Source organism: Filicampus tigris, chromosome 16 (assembly GCF_054856515.1).
Source record: "Filicampus tigris isolate MCC_2025a chromosome 16, RoL_Ftig_1.0, whole genome shotgun sequence".
Classification (NCBI taxonomy): Eukaryota; Metazoa; Chordata; class Actinopteri; order Syngnathiformes; family Syngnathidae; genus Filicampus; species Filicampus tigris.
This window is the reverse complement of record NC_141232.1, coordinates 4,104,196-4,116,784: the sequence shown is the minus strand read 5'-3', so window position 1 is coordinate 4,116,784 and position 12,589 is coordinate 4,104,196. Positions and strand designations below refer to the sequence as shown.

Genomic DNA, 12,589 nt, shown 5'->3' with positions numbered 1-12,589 from the left:
GTTCTTAATTCTAATCCCAACATTATTCTTTTTAGATTCCTTTTTTTTTTTTTTTTTTACCTCTTTTAATACGAACCGCCTACTAATCTTTACCCTTATCGTAACCTTTTATTTTTCGGGGGGCACTAATCCCAACCACAATCATACCTCTATATGCACAAAAGTAAAAATTGTTGAAGAGAGCAAATACTTTTTCCAAACTGCTCTCGGCTTTATTTTGTTTTTTTTCCCATGCATGCAGATGTGCGTCTTTTTGCAATTCTGTCTTTTCCCGCAGCTGAGGGACGAGCCTGTTGCGCAATGCCGCTTGGCAGTACATCCAGTTATGCGCGAAGGCTTGATTTGATAACAGCAGAGCTCTTCTTTCTGCCAGATGTTTCTGAACAATACGCTACATATTTCCTGGAAATTGGGTCATCAACAGGAAGTCTGTTCATGAAAAAGGGGGGCGTCTATCGTGAGGTCCATGAAGGGACGCACTGTGCACAAGTGCTTTTGAAACATTCTCCAAGCGGATTTGACGTATCGCCATGGTAACAGAATAATTGGCAACGAGGACAGTCATAGGCCACCTCGGAAGGACACAAAGGGAATGAAGAGCGGAGTGGAGAAGCAGACGCGAGCAGACAATCGACGGGGACGACACGGGAGCGCGAGCACTGCAACGCTGTCAGCTGCAGCCATGCCAAGCAAAACAACATTTTGGGACTTTTGGGGGAGTAAAACGGAGCAAGAAGAGCTTGTGAGACGAGCCAGTCAGCTCAAGCCCTTCACTTCAGAACTGTGAGTTCCACGCAGCCGACCGCACCTTTTGGCATTGGCGCGGCTTTGATCGGATTGATGACTAATAACCTGCGCACATTTTTGCACGTGCTGCGCGAGGCACACCTGAACGTTTTGCCGTCACATTGAAGGGATGTCGGGGGAAAAAAAAAGACAAAATGTGTGGAAAACTCACAAAGAAATGACCGTTGACCACACCCATTGCACATGTTAGCAAACTGTGCAATTGTTTTTTTGTTTTGTTGGTTTTTTTTGACACTTTTTAACTCAAAATCTCAAGTGCAACCTTCCTGTTTTGACTTTGCAAGTTTGCTGAGTGAGTGAGTTTCCCCTGCGACATGCAAATTTCATTGAATACTCAAACTTGTTTCTCGATACGAATGTGCCATATAATGTATATTATTTACATAACATTTTATCGTTTTGTAAATAGTTTTTATTTGTACGTTTTTTTTTCCCCCCTCACGTTTTTTCATGGAAAACGCATATAGAATGTTTCGTAGAAGGATCTCTCTCTCTCTCTCTCTCTCTCTCTCTCTCTCTCTCTCCTCTCCCTCTCCCTCTCCCTCTCCCTCTCCCTCTCCCTCTCCCTCTCCCTCTCCCTCTCCTTCTCTTCTCTCTCTCACTAGCGCTCTCTCTCTAGCTTTGGTTGACTGCTGAGCACATCGGGCTCAGAGTACAGAAGTCAAGGGTTCCACTCCAGGCTCCAACCTTCCTATGCGGAGTTTGCATGTTCTCCCCTGTTCCTGCGTGGGTTTTCTGCGGGGCACTCCAATTTTCCTCCCACGTTCCAAAAACATGCTTGCTAGGTTAATTGAACACTCTAAATTGTCCCTCGGTGTGACTGCGAGCGTGAATGGTTGTTTCGTCTTTGGTGTGCCCTTTGATGAGCTGATTAGCAAATTGAAGTCCGCCCAGCCATGGAAATAAATAAAATAAGCACTTTATGGATAAAATTGAAACCGTTTTTTCCCCCGATGTTTCGTGTCCCCTTTTTGTGCACGCACTAAACGAGATCCAATTTGCACACACAGGAAGATGTTGCTTGGTAACAGTGCTCTGCGGGCACAGCTGCAGAAGAGCAAGATGGTGTCTCTGCTGCCCCCTGTTGGTACTGACGTCTTCCGGAACTTGACGCCTGGCTCGCTGAAGGAAATCCAACGACGCCAGGAAGTCCAAGAAAAGGAACGAGAGAAAGGACAAGATGAGAGCTTCCCGGTAGAGTTCACAGTTTGCCTTAAAGAGACAAATGCGGCCGTGCCTTGACTGAGTTGAATTTATCCCAAAAATCTCTCTCTCAAAAAAAAATCCTCAAATAGTCTTCCTCAATTGAAATGAATGGAAATGCCATGGCAGTCCCCCCAAAATTAAGTTGTTGTTTTTTTTTATTTGATTTTTTTTTTTTTTTGAGGAGCAGCTTCATTTTTCAGTGCAGTAGTTAACCTGGTTTGTAAGATTTGCAGGTCAAGGTCCCGCTGTATACCCCAAAAACAATCATCATTCCTTCTTCTTTTTCATTATCGAACCAGGATGCGTTCATTCGACTGTCTTAAGTTTGTCGTACTGCAAAAATGACATCTTGTGTTATTTTGACATGTTATTTTGAGTGAAGACACAAAATGGGCTGCCCGTAACCAAAATGTGTTTGCGCAACAGACTCCAACATGTGACTTGGAGAGCGGCAAGCCCCTCCCATTCATCTTTGGCGACCCACCCCCTGAATTTGTCAACACCCCACTGGAGGAGCTGGATCCCTTCTACCAATCACAGAAGGTCTCCAGACTGCTTCCTTTTTGGCCGTTGGCGGCACAGATCTCTGGGGCACAGGTCTGACCTCTGACCTCCCGTTGTCTCGACAGACGTTCGTTGTCCTGGACGGACAAAAGCTCATCCACAGATTTAACGCCGATCCCGCTTGCTACATGCTGACCGCTTTCAACCTCGCGAGGGTCACCGCTATTAAGATGCTCCTTCACTCATATCCTTTGCGTGTCAAACTCGAGGCACTCACTAGCGCCCCCCCCCCCCCCCCCCGCTTGTGTGTGTCCACTGTCGGCTTTCGCGTTTTGTTCCTTCACCAATTGCACCCTTTTCCGCGCTTTTATCCTGCTGACAGTTTTGACCAATTGCGTTTTCATGACAATGGCCGCGCCCCCCGAGTGGACCGAGTTTGCCAAGTGAGTTACAAGAGGAGCTTTTTTGGCTTTACAAAGCGGATGTGTCAAAAGCTCCGATGTCCGTCAGCAAGGTAGAGGCGATCACGAGACCTTTGCGTGGTTGCAGGTCGGCTTTTATCGCCGTCTACGCGTTTGAGGTGCTGGTGAAAATCGCGGCTCGGGGCGTCTGCGCGGGCCGGTTCACCTTCCTCAGGGATCCGTGGAACTGGTTGGACTTGTTGATCATCGGCACGGCGTAACGCACCGCCGCGCATTCACGACAGCCATGATGATGATGATGAGGATGACGACGAAGGTGCTCTGTTTGCAGATATCTGCCGGAAAGTCTTTCCGTGTTCCAAGTCCTTCCGGCGCTTAAGCTCTTCTCAGCAATACCCGGTGTGTGCGCGCACGCGTGCGTGAATGTGTGAGAACGATCACCAGCCTCAGTGTTGGGTTGTTGTTGTTTTTTTTTTTTTGTGTTTGTTTTGTTTTTTGGACCTCATCAGGTATGAAGAAAACACTGTGGGCGCTCTGGCAATCGGTGAAGAAGATGGTCCACGTGGTGTGCCTGAGCCTGGCGTGCCTCAGCGTCCTGGCCGTGCTGGCGTTGCACAACTTCATGGGCTTCTTGCGGCAAAAGTGTGTGATGGAGTTTCCCGGCAACAACACATTCCAAGACGACTTTCACATGTACATCAACAACCCTGGTGTGGAACTGATAATTGTGTCTTTTTTTTTTTGGGGGGGGGGGGGGGGGTCACACGTGTGGCAAATGCTTGAAATTGAAATTGACGCCTTTGTGTGCACGTCTGCCAGAAAACTATTATTACCTGCCCGGACAAAATGATGCTCTGCTGTGCGGGAACAGATCCAACGCCGGGTATGTGGACGGAAAACGCCGACGCACACCCGCTTGTCCGACAGTCAGACGTGTGGACATTGTCTTGTTTAGGATGTGCCCGGAGGGTTACACGTGTTTGAGGGGAGGGCCCAACCCAAATTACGGTTACACAAACTACGATTGCTTTGGCTGGGCTTTCTTCGCTCAGTTCCGAATGATGACTCAGGACTTTTGGGAGAATCTTTTCCAGCTGGTCAGTGCAAATGCGGTTTGCGGTGCTGGCGTCCCCCGCGCGCGCCTGAGCTGCTTCCGCCGCTCCGTCTCTGCAGGTGATGCGCTCGGGCGGGAAAATCTACACCATCAACTTCCTGGCGGATCTCGTGCTGGGCTCTTTTTGCCTGGGCGGTCTCTTCGTGGCGACGTTCGCCTCGTCGATCGCCGAGCGGAGGCTGGCGGAGTCGGCCGAGGCCGAGCGGAAGAGCGGAGAATATGCGGGCGTTTTGGCGGCGCTCGGCAGTGGGGAGAAGGTGAGGCGACGCGGGGCTCACGATGCCGCGCCGGAGGTGCAATTCAGCTGACGGGAGTGCGTGCGTGTGCGTGTAGGCGGATGAGGGCGCGCGCCTCGATGAGAAGCGGCGCGTATCGGCAGCAGGTGTCAATACACACACACACGCGCGCGCAAGTACACGTTGAGGATATCGGTTGATCATAGGCACCCCCAAAATGACTTTTTTTTTTTTTTTTCTCCCCCCCCTCTCTCGTCAGAGTGCGCGGACGCGCGACGGCCACGTTCGCCGTGCTGCAACGTTTTCACCGACGTCTTCCTCAAGTGGACCTGTTGCGACGGTTGCCGGGCGAAAAAGCAACTCCGGCGTTTTGTCACGGACCCTTTCTTCGATCTCGCCGCGGTGGCGTGCATCGTACTGAATGTCATTTTCATGGCCTTGGAGCATTTTCCCATGACGGCCGAGTTTGAGCAGCTGCTCTCCGTCGCAGAACTGGTCAGTCCGGAGTCCGGTTTTGCAGCACTTGTCCGTGTCTCGATATGAGGACGTAACGCATCTCAATGTTGTTTTGGGCGTTCCAAATGAACGCCAGGATGACTCGTGACCTCTGACCTTCCTACTGACCTCCCCAGGTCTTCACATTGATTTTTGCAGTTGAGGTTGCCCTCAGATTTCTGGCTATGGGTCCCTACGTCTTCTTCAAGGTTGCGGTTTCTGTTTTTATTTAGTTCAAGGGGAAGTCAACCCAAAGAATTCTTTGCAAGAATATGTTCATTGTGTCTAAATACAGCATTCTGATGAATGTTGTGGAATATGAGAAATCCCGCCGTTTTTAGCTAGCTCAGGGGGCGGCCATTTTGTCACTTCTGTCCACTGAAAATGACATCACGACTGCTCGGGGGACGACCCGTCACGGCCGAGCTGTTTTCTGAAGCCGAGCCATGATTGGACGTTACCTGGAGCCCTGAGCAGTTGCGACGTCATTTTGCAGTGGACAGAAGTGACAAAATGGCCGCCCCCTGAGCTAGCTAAAAACGGCGGGATTTCTCACATTCCACAAAGGCAACATTAATTGGGAATGCCCTGTTTCAACTAGTGGACTTGCATAGAACATATTCATGAAAAAATGTTTGGGTTGACTTCCCCCTTCAACCGCGACAACGAATAACAAATCTGATTGACAGTCGCGGTCATGATTCCAGGTCGGATGGAACGTCTTTGACATTGTCATCGCTGCCGTCACCCTGCTCGGGATAGGATTGACGGACGTTTCCGGGCTGGACCTTTTGCAACTGGTGAGTTTCGCCGCTTGACCCGTGCGTAACTTCCGAATTTGCCCGGGGGGGGATCACCAACGCGTCTCGCTTGATTGGCCGCCCAGTTCTGTGTGATGCGAGTGTTCAGGTTGGCCAGGTGGTGGCCAACCTTCGACGCTTTGCTCAAGCTGATCGGAAGTTCCCTGGGGGCCTTGTGGCGCTCGACCCTGCTCGTGGCCGTCGTCGCCTTCACGTTTGCCGTGGCCGGAATGCGCCTCTTTGGGAAGGGCTACGTGGACAACGTGTGCCGCATCTCGGCCGACTGCTCGCTCCCTCGCTGGCACGCGGTCGATTTCTTCCACGCCTTCTTCGTCACCTTCCGGGCCATTTGTGGGGAGTGGATCGAGATGCTGTGGGATTGCATGGAGGTCGCCGGTCAACCCGCATGCCTCACCTTCTACGCCATGCTGGTGCTCGCCGGAAAGCTGGCGGTGAGTCGCCGCGCCGACGAGCCACCTTCCCCCCGGGTCCTCTTCAACCGCCGCCCAGGCCCGTTCTAGACTCTCGCCTCGCCCGATCTCCTCGCAGGTGTGGAATCTCTTCCTGGCTTTGCTGATCAAATCCCCCTTTGGAGCTCGCCGGACAGCTTTGGCGGCAGACGGGCAAAAAAATCTGCACATGGCCTTCGAGCGGATACGCGGCGCCGCCGTCGGCATCAAGTCTCGCATCCTGGGCCGCGCGGGCGAGAAGACGACACGGGAGGCCCGGCCGGGAAGCGAGCCTGGTAGGTAGCCCAATTGTTTTTCGTCCCCCCGGCGTCGCGCTCCGCCGCGCGACACCATCGTCATTGTCCGTCTCAGGACTCAAGAGTGACGAGGTGGACCAGAAGGAGTTCTTGGCGCTTACTTTTGTAAGCTCGGAAGAGCCGCGCTCGGAGCTCGACGCCCTTGGCTGTCACCGGGCGTCCGAAAGTGCACCCCGAGCGTCTGCCGCCCACGAAGATGACGATGAAAAAAAGCACTTGCGAGTAAGCGCCTCGACTTTGTTCGACGTCGTGATTGACGTTGACGATGACCTTTGCCTGTTTGCTAGCACGGCGACTCCTCACGCGATGACCGAGGCGCGCCTGCTAAGTGCTTCTGTGACCGTGAGAATGCACGCACGCACGCACGCACACACACGTTAGCGTTTCAAAACAGGAGCTAATCGCAGGCTGTGTGTGCGTGCGTGCGTGCGCGCGCGTGTGTGTGTGTGTGTCTCCAGAGTGTTACCAGTACTGCCCAGTCTTGAACATGGACTCATGTCAGGCGGGACTTCAAATCTGGTTGAATTTGCGGCGGGCGTGCGTCTCCGTGGTTGAACGCAAATATTTTGAGGCTTTCATTACCTTTGTGATCCTACTGAGCAGCGGAACTCTGGTAAGTGGTTTTTTTTTTTCTTTTATTCTTTCTAATGATGAACGCCGCCTAGTCCTGCCTTTGATGCATTGCGATTAGGGATGTAACGATGAATCGAAAATCGATTTGAAATCGATTTGCGCCAAACATCGTTGCGTATTGCGTTTGTGGATGGCTGCGGAACCGCACTAGCGACACGCTAGACAAGCAATTTGTTTTTTTTAAATCGAATCGAAAACGGGGAACCGAAAATTGAATCGAATTGGGGCCGGAGTCAATCGTTACATCCCCGATTGCTGTATTACAAAGTGGGTGATTGCAAACGTTTTCCGGGGCGCAGGCCTTCGAAGACATCCACCTGGAGAAGCGATTGCTGCTCAGGACCATTTTGGAGTACGCCGACTACGCCTTCACGTGCGTCTTTGTGCTGGAGATGCTTCTGAGGTGGTTCGCCGGCGGGTTCAAAAAGTATTTTACCAACGCCTGGCGCTGGCTGGACTTCCTCATTGTGCTCGTAAGCCACACACGGTACCAATAAACGTGTACGTCCCGCACACATCCGGCGGTAGCGCGCCACATGTCAGGATGCTAAGCTAGCGGACAGGATACGACGGTGACCAAATCGAGCTACAGCTGTCCTGCGGCAGAAAGTCAGGTAGTTGTTTGGAAAAAAAAAAAAAAAGACAAATAACAGAGGGTGGTTCCGCGCTCTGAGGGACAAGCTGTAATAGCCTCAAAACGCTTTGATGCTTAGAATCGAGAGATCGTCAACATTTCCCTGGCTTGCGAGAGCCGAGGTGACCTTTTTTGCGGTCATCCGCCAGATATCTCTGCTTTCCACGGCTGCCAGCATTCTGGGGATTTCTCAGCTGGAATCCGTCAAGTCCCTGAGGACTCTGAGACCTCTGAGGGTCTTGTCTCGCTTTGACGGCACCAAGGTGAGCAGAGCCCGGCCGGGTCAGCGCTCGCCCCCGCCCGCTCACCTGTTGACGGGTCCTTCCCATCGGTCCTCAGGTGGCGGCGACAAGGTTGCTGGGAGCCATCCCGGTCATCGTGGACGTGCTGCTCGTTTGTCTGACTTTCTGGTTGATATTCGACATCTGCGGAGTGCACATGTTCGCCGGAAAGTTTTCCCGTTGCGTCAACGAGACCTTTGAGGAGTTGTTTCTCAGCCAAGACGTCAACAACAAGACGGAGTGTGTCATGCTGATGGAGCAAAACTTCACCGAGGTCCGCTGGAAGAATCTCCCGATCAATTTTGACAGCGTGGCGATGGGTTACCTGTCGCTTCTGCAAGTGGTCAGTCTGACGTCTACTCGATCCGCACGATTTCATTTCATCCGAGATGCTTGCGTACGCTTGATGGAATCCATATTGCTGCAGCAAATGTATCGGTGCAAAAAAAAAAAAAAAAAAAAAACGTCAACGGAAAGATTGATCAATCGCTTGACTGATTGATTGCTTCTATCAGGCGACTTTAAAAGGCTGGTTGGACATATTGTACGCGGCAATGGACTCCAAACAGGTTCGTCGATCTCCGCCGACGCCACGACTGCTAATAGAAGGGAACGAGCAACACGTGGCTCATGTGCGTTGGCGTGTGCGCAGATCCACTCGCAGCCAGAGTACGAGGCAAATGTGTACAGGTCCCTCTACTTCATCCTTTTCATCATCTTGGGCTCCTTCTTCACTTTCAACTTCTTCGTGGGCGCCATCATTGAGCACCTCAATCGGCAAAAAGCCAAGATAGGTTCAAACACACACACACACACACACGTCGCCCTTCTTGTTGCTCTTCTTGTGTCCTTGCCAGGGATGTAACGATTCATCGAAAATCGATTTGAAATCGATTCGCCCCGATTGATCCGTTCGATTCATCGAAAATCGAGTGGATTCAATTCTAGTTTTTCATTCCGGATGCATAGCACAGTTAGTTGAAGTTGTGGATCAAATTATGCGCTCGCGCCAAACATCATTGCGTATTGTGTTTGTGGAAGGCTGCAGAACCAGAGACAAGCATGGTAGAATCGGATCGAATCGAAAATTGGGGACGGGAAATCGAATGAGTGAATCGTTACATCTCTTCCTTGCGCTCATTTTAATGGGGATTTGTTTTATTTTTTTACTTGGGAGAAGCGGGTATTTTCATGACCCAGGAACAGGTGAAATTGTACGATTCCCTGAAGACCTTTGGCCGTAAGAAAGCCCGGCACTCTGCTCCGCGACCGCAAGTGAGTCCGACTTCTGCTCTGATTGAACAAACTCGACTCGATACGTTTTCATTTTGGTGCGTTTTTCCTTTTTTCTGCCGTTCGTGGTGGTGGTGGTGGTGGTGGTTGGTGGTGGTGTCCAAAATCAGAACAAGATCCGGGCGCTGCTCTTTGACCTGGTGACCAAAGACTTCTTTGATGTCTTCTTCACGGTGTTCGCTTGCATCCAAGTGGTCGCCATGATGGTGGAAACGCAGGAGCAAAGCTTTCAGAAGGAATTAATTTTACACTGGATTCACTTTGCCATCATCGTCATCTTCACGGCCGAGTGCGCGCTGAAGCTGACTGCGCTCGGGCGCCATTACTTTGCCTTCGGGTGGAACGTCTTTGACTTTGTGCTGGTCATCCTCTTCATTTTGGGTGAGTCGACACGTCAGCGGCGCCCATGCGGCCTCTTTGAGAGCTTTTTTTTTTTTTTTTTTTCTCTTTCAGGTCTGTTCCTGGCAGACTTGATGGAAAAATACTTCTTCTACTCCGGCGTTGTCTTCAGTGCGATCCGATTGACTCGCGTCTGCCGTGTCCTTCATCTCTTCCGCGTGGCCAAGGGCGCGCGAAGGCTGCTCTTTGTTTTGATGAGGTCACTTCCTGCCCTTTTCAACATGGCGCTCTTCCACTCGGTCATCGTGTTCACGTTCGCCGCCGTCGGCGTGAAACATTTTGCGTACGTGAAGAAAGGAGCCATGATTGACGACATGTCCAACTTTGAGACGTTCGGGAACAGCGTCATCTGTTTGATCACGATCGCCACGGCCGCCGGGTGGGACGGTTTGCTCTACCCCATCATGAGCGCGCCGCCGGACTGCGACCCGTACGCGCAGAACGCCGGATCGTCCGTCGTGGGAAACTGCGGTCGGCCGGTGGTGGGCGTCGTCTTCCTCACGTCCTACATTGGCCTGTCCTTCCTGGTGGCCATCTACATGTACATCGTCGTCGTTTTGGAAAACTTCAACATGGCTGGCGAGGAGAGCGCCGAAGAGCTAAGCGAGGCCGACTTTGAGGTGTTTTATGAAACCTGGCAGAGGTTTGACCCGCATGCATCGCACTTTATTCACGCCAGGTGAGTTGTGTCTGATGAGCCGATGTAACTTTGACAAGCAAACCGCCCCCAAACGCCAGCTGATGAACTGCCCCGCCTTTTAGCCAGCTGTCCGATTTCTGCGACAATCTGAAGGAACCCCTGAGGATTGCCAAACCGAACCGAGTCAAAGTGATCAGCATGGATTTGCCTCTGGTTTCTGGGGACAAGATCCACTGTCTGGACCTGCTCGTGGCCCTCGCCGCCCAGGTGACCTCGTCACATTTGCCGTGGCTTTTCGTCTCGCGTTGCTCAAAGCCCCCCCCCCCCCGTGTGCGTACAGGTGCGGGGGACTTCGGGAGAGGTGGACAACCTCAAAGCTAGCATGGAGGAAAAGTTGAAGGCCCGCAGCCCCGCAAACGTCACGGTCAGTTCTCCTCTCTTCCGCTGTCCGACACGATGACGTGCTTGTATTAGGGCTGTGCAATTCATCGAAATTCAATGACGGTTATTACACTCCACGATTACAAAATTGGCATGGTCGTGAAAAACGGTTCATATTCATTCATATCCAACGCACAAGGAAATTATACTTGAATTCATTTTCACTTTTCTATATTTTATAATAACTCATTTTAGCATTTTTTTGGGGTCCAAAAGTATTTATTTATAATTTTTTATGTTTAAACTGGTATTGTCTAGCAATTAAAAATTTTTAACGAATTCATTGCCACATTTTCCATAATTGATCGCAATTAATCGCATTTTTCAATCACAGTTTTTTATGAAGCTTGGAACCGATGTTTACTTGAGTAAAATCTTTGAAGTAATGTGGTAAAAAATAAAAGTACATTTTGATTCAAAGACTGTTCTAATAGCTTTTTTTTCCTTTACCTGTTGAACAATACACCAAAGACGTACAACTAATATGGTATATAAATTCAATTTTACAAGATGTGCAAATTATTTTGGCTTTCTCCAAAGAGAAACTTTTTAAAGCAAAACTACGTCAAAAGTCCAACTTTGCAACAGTGACTCTCGTCTAACTTTGGCCGCACAGTGAGCAGAGGTCAGCCGCTACAGGAAGTCAATAAAACTGAGTTAACTGAATTAATTTTGTATTAGCGCGTTATGAAATTTAATTAAATTAACCTCCACAGTTAATGCTTTAATTTTGACGGCCCTAGTTTTAACATTTTCTTGATTTGTATCAAAAAAATAAATGATCGTTTGCATAATCGTGATTTCCATGACTACCAAAATAATCGTCGGTAATATTTTTTTTCATAACGGGAGCAGCCCTAGCTTGTATTGGTTTGACCACATTCCGGGCTTCGCTCCCATTTCTAACAAGTTGTCCCCTGCAGGAATCCTACCAACCAATCAGCAGCACTCTGAGAAGGAAGCGGGAAGATGTCGCGGCGACTGTCATCCAGAGAGCATACAGGAAACACGCGCTGCCGCCGCCGGCCGAGACGGCAGAAGCCGCCGATCCCGGCAACTAGATGGTCCGGCCGGATGGAGATGAAGAGCGGTCGGTCCGGGCGCGCCTTGGCGGCGTGCAGCGGCGACCCGACGCATTCCACCGTCTCGTCGCACCGTCGTTGTGTTCGTTCTTGATGGGAAATGTTACCCGCAAGAATTTTGTACTATGATATCATACTAACAGTTGTAATCTTGCATCCTACTTTATTAACCCAGAATCAACTCAAATCCATCTTAGTCTTTGAGCTTTGAAGCCACAGCATTGAACTGACTGGAATTGACTGTAGTAGACCGTTAAAGGCGGAAATCAACCCAAACGTATTTTTTTCAACAATGTGTTCGAGTTGAAACACGGCATTCTGATTCATTCATATTTTGCGTTTGTGGAATATGAGTTAAGCAGCAAAATTCCACCCATTTTTGTCCATCTCATTTTTTGTCGCTTTTGTCGACTGAAAATGTGAGATACGATCAACGCGTTTGTCATTTTGCAGTCGAACGAAGTGACAAAATGACAAAAAGGAGCGGATCAACTCTTATTCCGCCAACGCAATATTTATCAGAATGCCTCGTTTCAACTCGTGGGCTAGCATAGAAGATATTCTTGACAAAAAAAATATGTTTGGGTTGAAGGTGGTGGCCGAAGTTCAATGACGCATATGTACAATCTATACAGTATACGTACAGTATAAATATTTTTTTTGTATTATTTTTGCAAATAATAATGCATGACTGGATTTTGTTTGGAGAGATGAATATGTTTGTGGAAGTAAATGATTTTTTTTTTTCCAACTTTTGGAGACTGACTTTTTCATCCGTTACTGAAAGGTGAATAAAATTCCACTTGCCGTGCTTTGTTTTGATGAGCGCGTTTGGA

General features: G+C 49.8%; 1 protein-coding gene across 1 annotated transcript; it reads left to right on the top strand.

Annotated features, from left to right (window-relative positions):
• The first annotated feature begins 390 nt into the window (after positions 1 to 390).
• Positions 391 to 12,575, top strand: scn4ab (sodium channel, voltage-gated, type IV, alpha, b). The gene is made up of 30 exons (XM_086055420.1): positions 391 to 783; positions 1,818 to 2,001; positions 2,440 to 2,556; positions 2,643 to 2,761; positions 2,871 to 2,960; positions 3,067 to 3,195; positions 3,271 to 3,338; positions 3,449 to 3,649; positions 3,759 to 4,036; positions 4,113 to 4,310; positions 4,387 to 4,435; positions 4,549 to 4,784; positions 4,922 to 4,993; positions 5,492 to 5,584; positions 5,671 to 6,036; positions 6,134 to 6,329; positions 6,406 to 6,572; positions 6,638 to 6,692; positions 6,809 to 6,963; positions 7,283 to 7,456; positions 7,767 to 7,880; positions 7,957 to 8,241; positions 8,414 to 8,467; positions 8,551 to 8,688; positions 9,069 to 9,173; positions 9,302 to 9,572; positions 9,645 to 10,269; positions 10,353 to 10,497; positions 10,571 to 10,654; positions 11,595 to 12,575. The coding sequence occupies exons 1-30, from the start codon at positions 593 to 595 to the stop codon at positions 11,730 to 11,732; spliced, it is 5,097 nt and encodes a 1,698-aa protein (XP_085911546.1). The 5' UTR covers positions 391 to 592; the 3' UTR covers positions 11,733 to 12,575.
• The last annotated feature ends 14 nt before the right edge of the window (positions 12,576 to 12,589 follow it).

What these genes read in the sequence shown, in the direction of transcription:
- scn4ab (XM_086055420.1), top strand. Translation starts at nt 593, where the DNA reads ATGAAGAGCGGAGTGGAGAAGCAGACGCGAGCAGACAATCGACGGGGA. An exon ending in CTCGCTTTGACGGCACCAAG is followed by an intron (nt 7,881 to 7,956) that starts GTGAGCAGAGCC and finishes ATCGGTCCTCAG; the next exon opens with GTGGCGGCGACAAGGTTGCT. An exon ending in GCAGCCCCGCAAACGTCACG is followed by an intron (nt 10,655 to 11,594) that starts GTCAGTTCTCCT and finishes TGTCCCCTGCAG; the next exon opens with GAATCCTACCAACCAATCAG.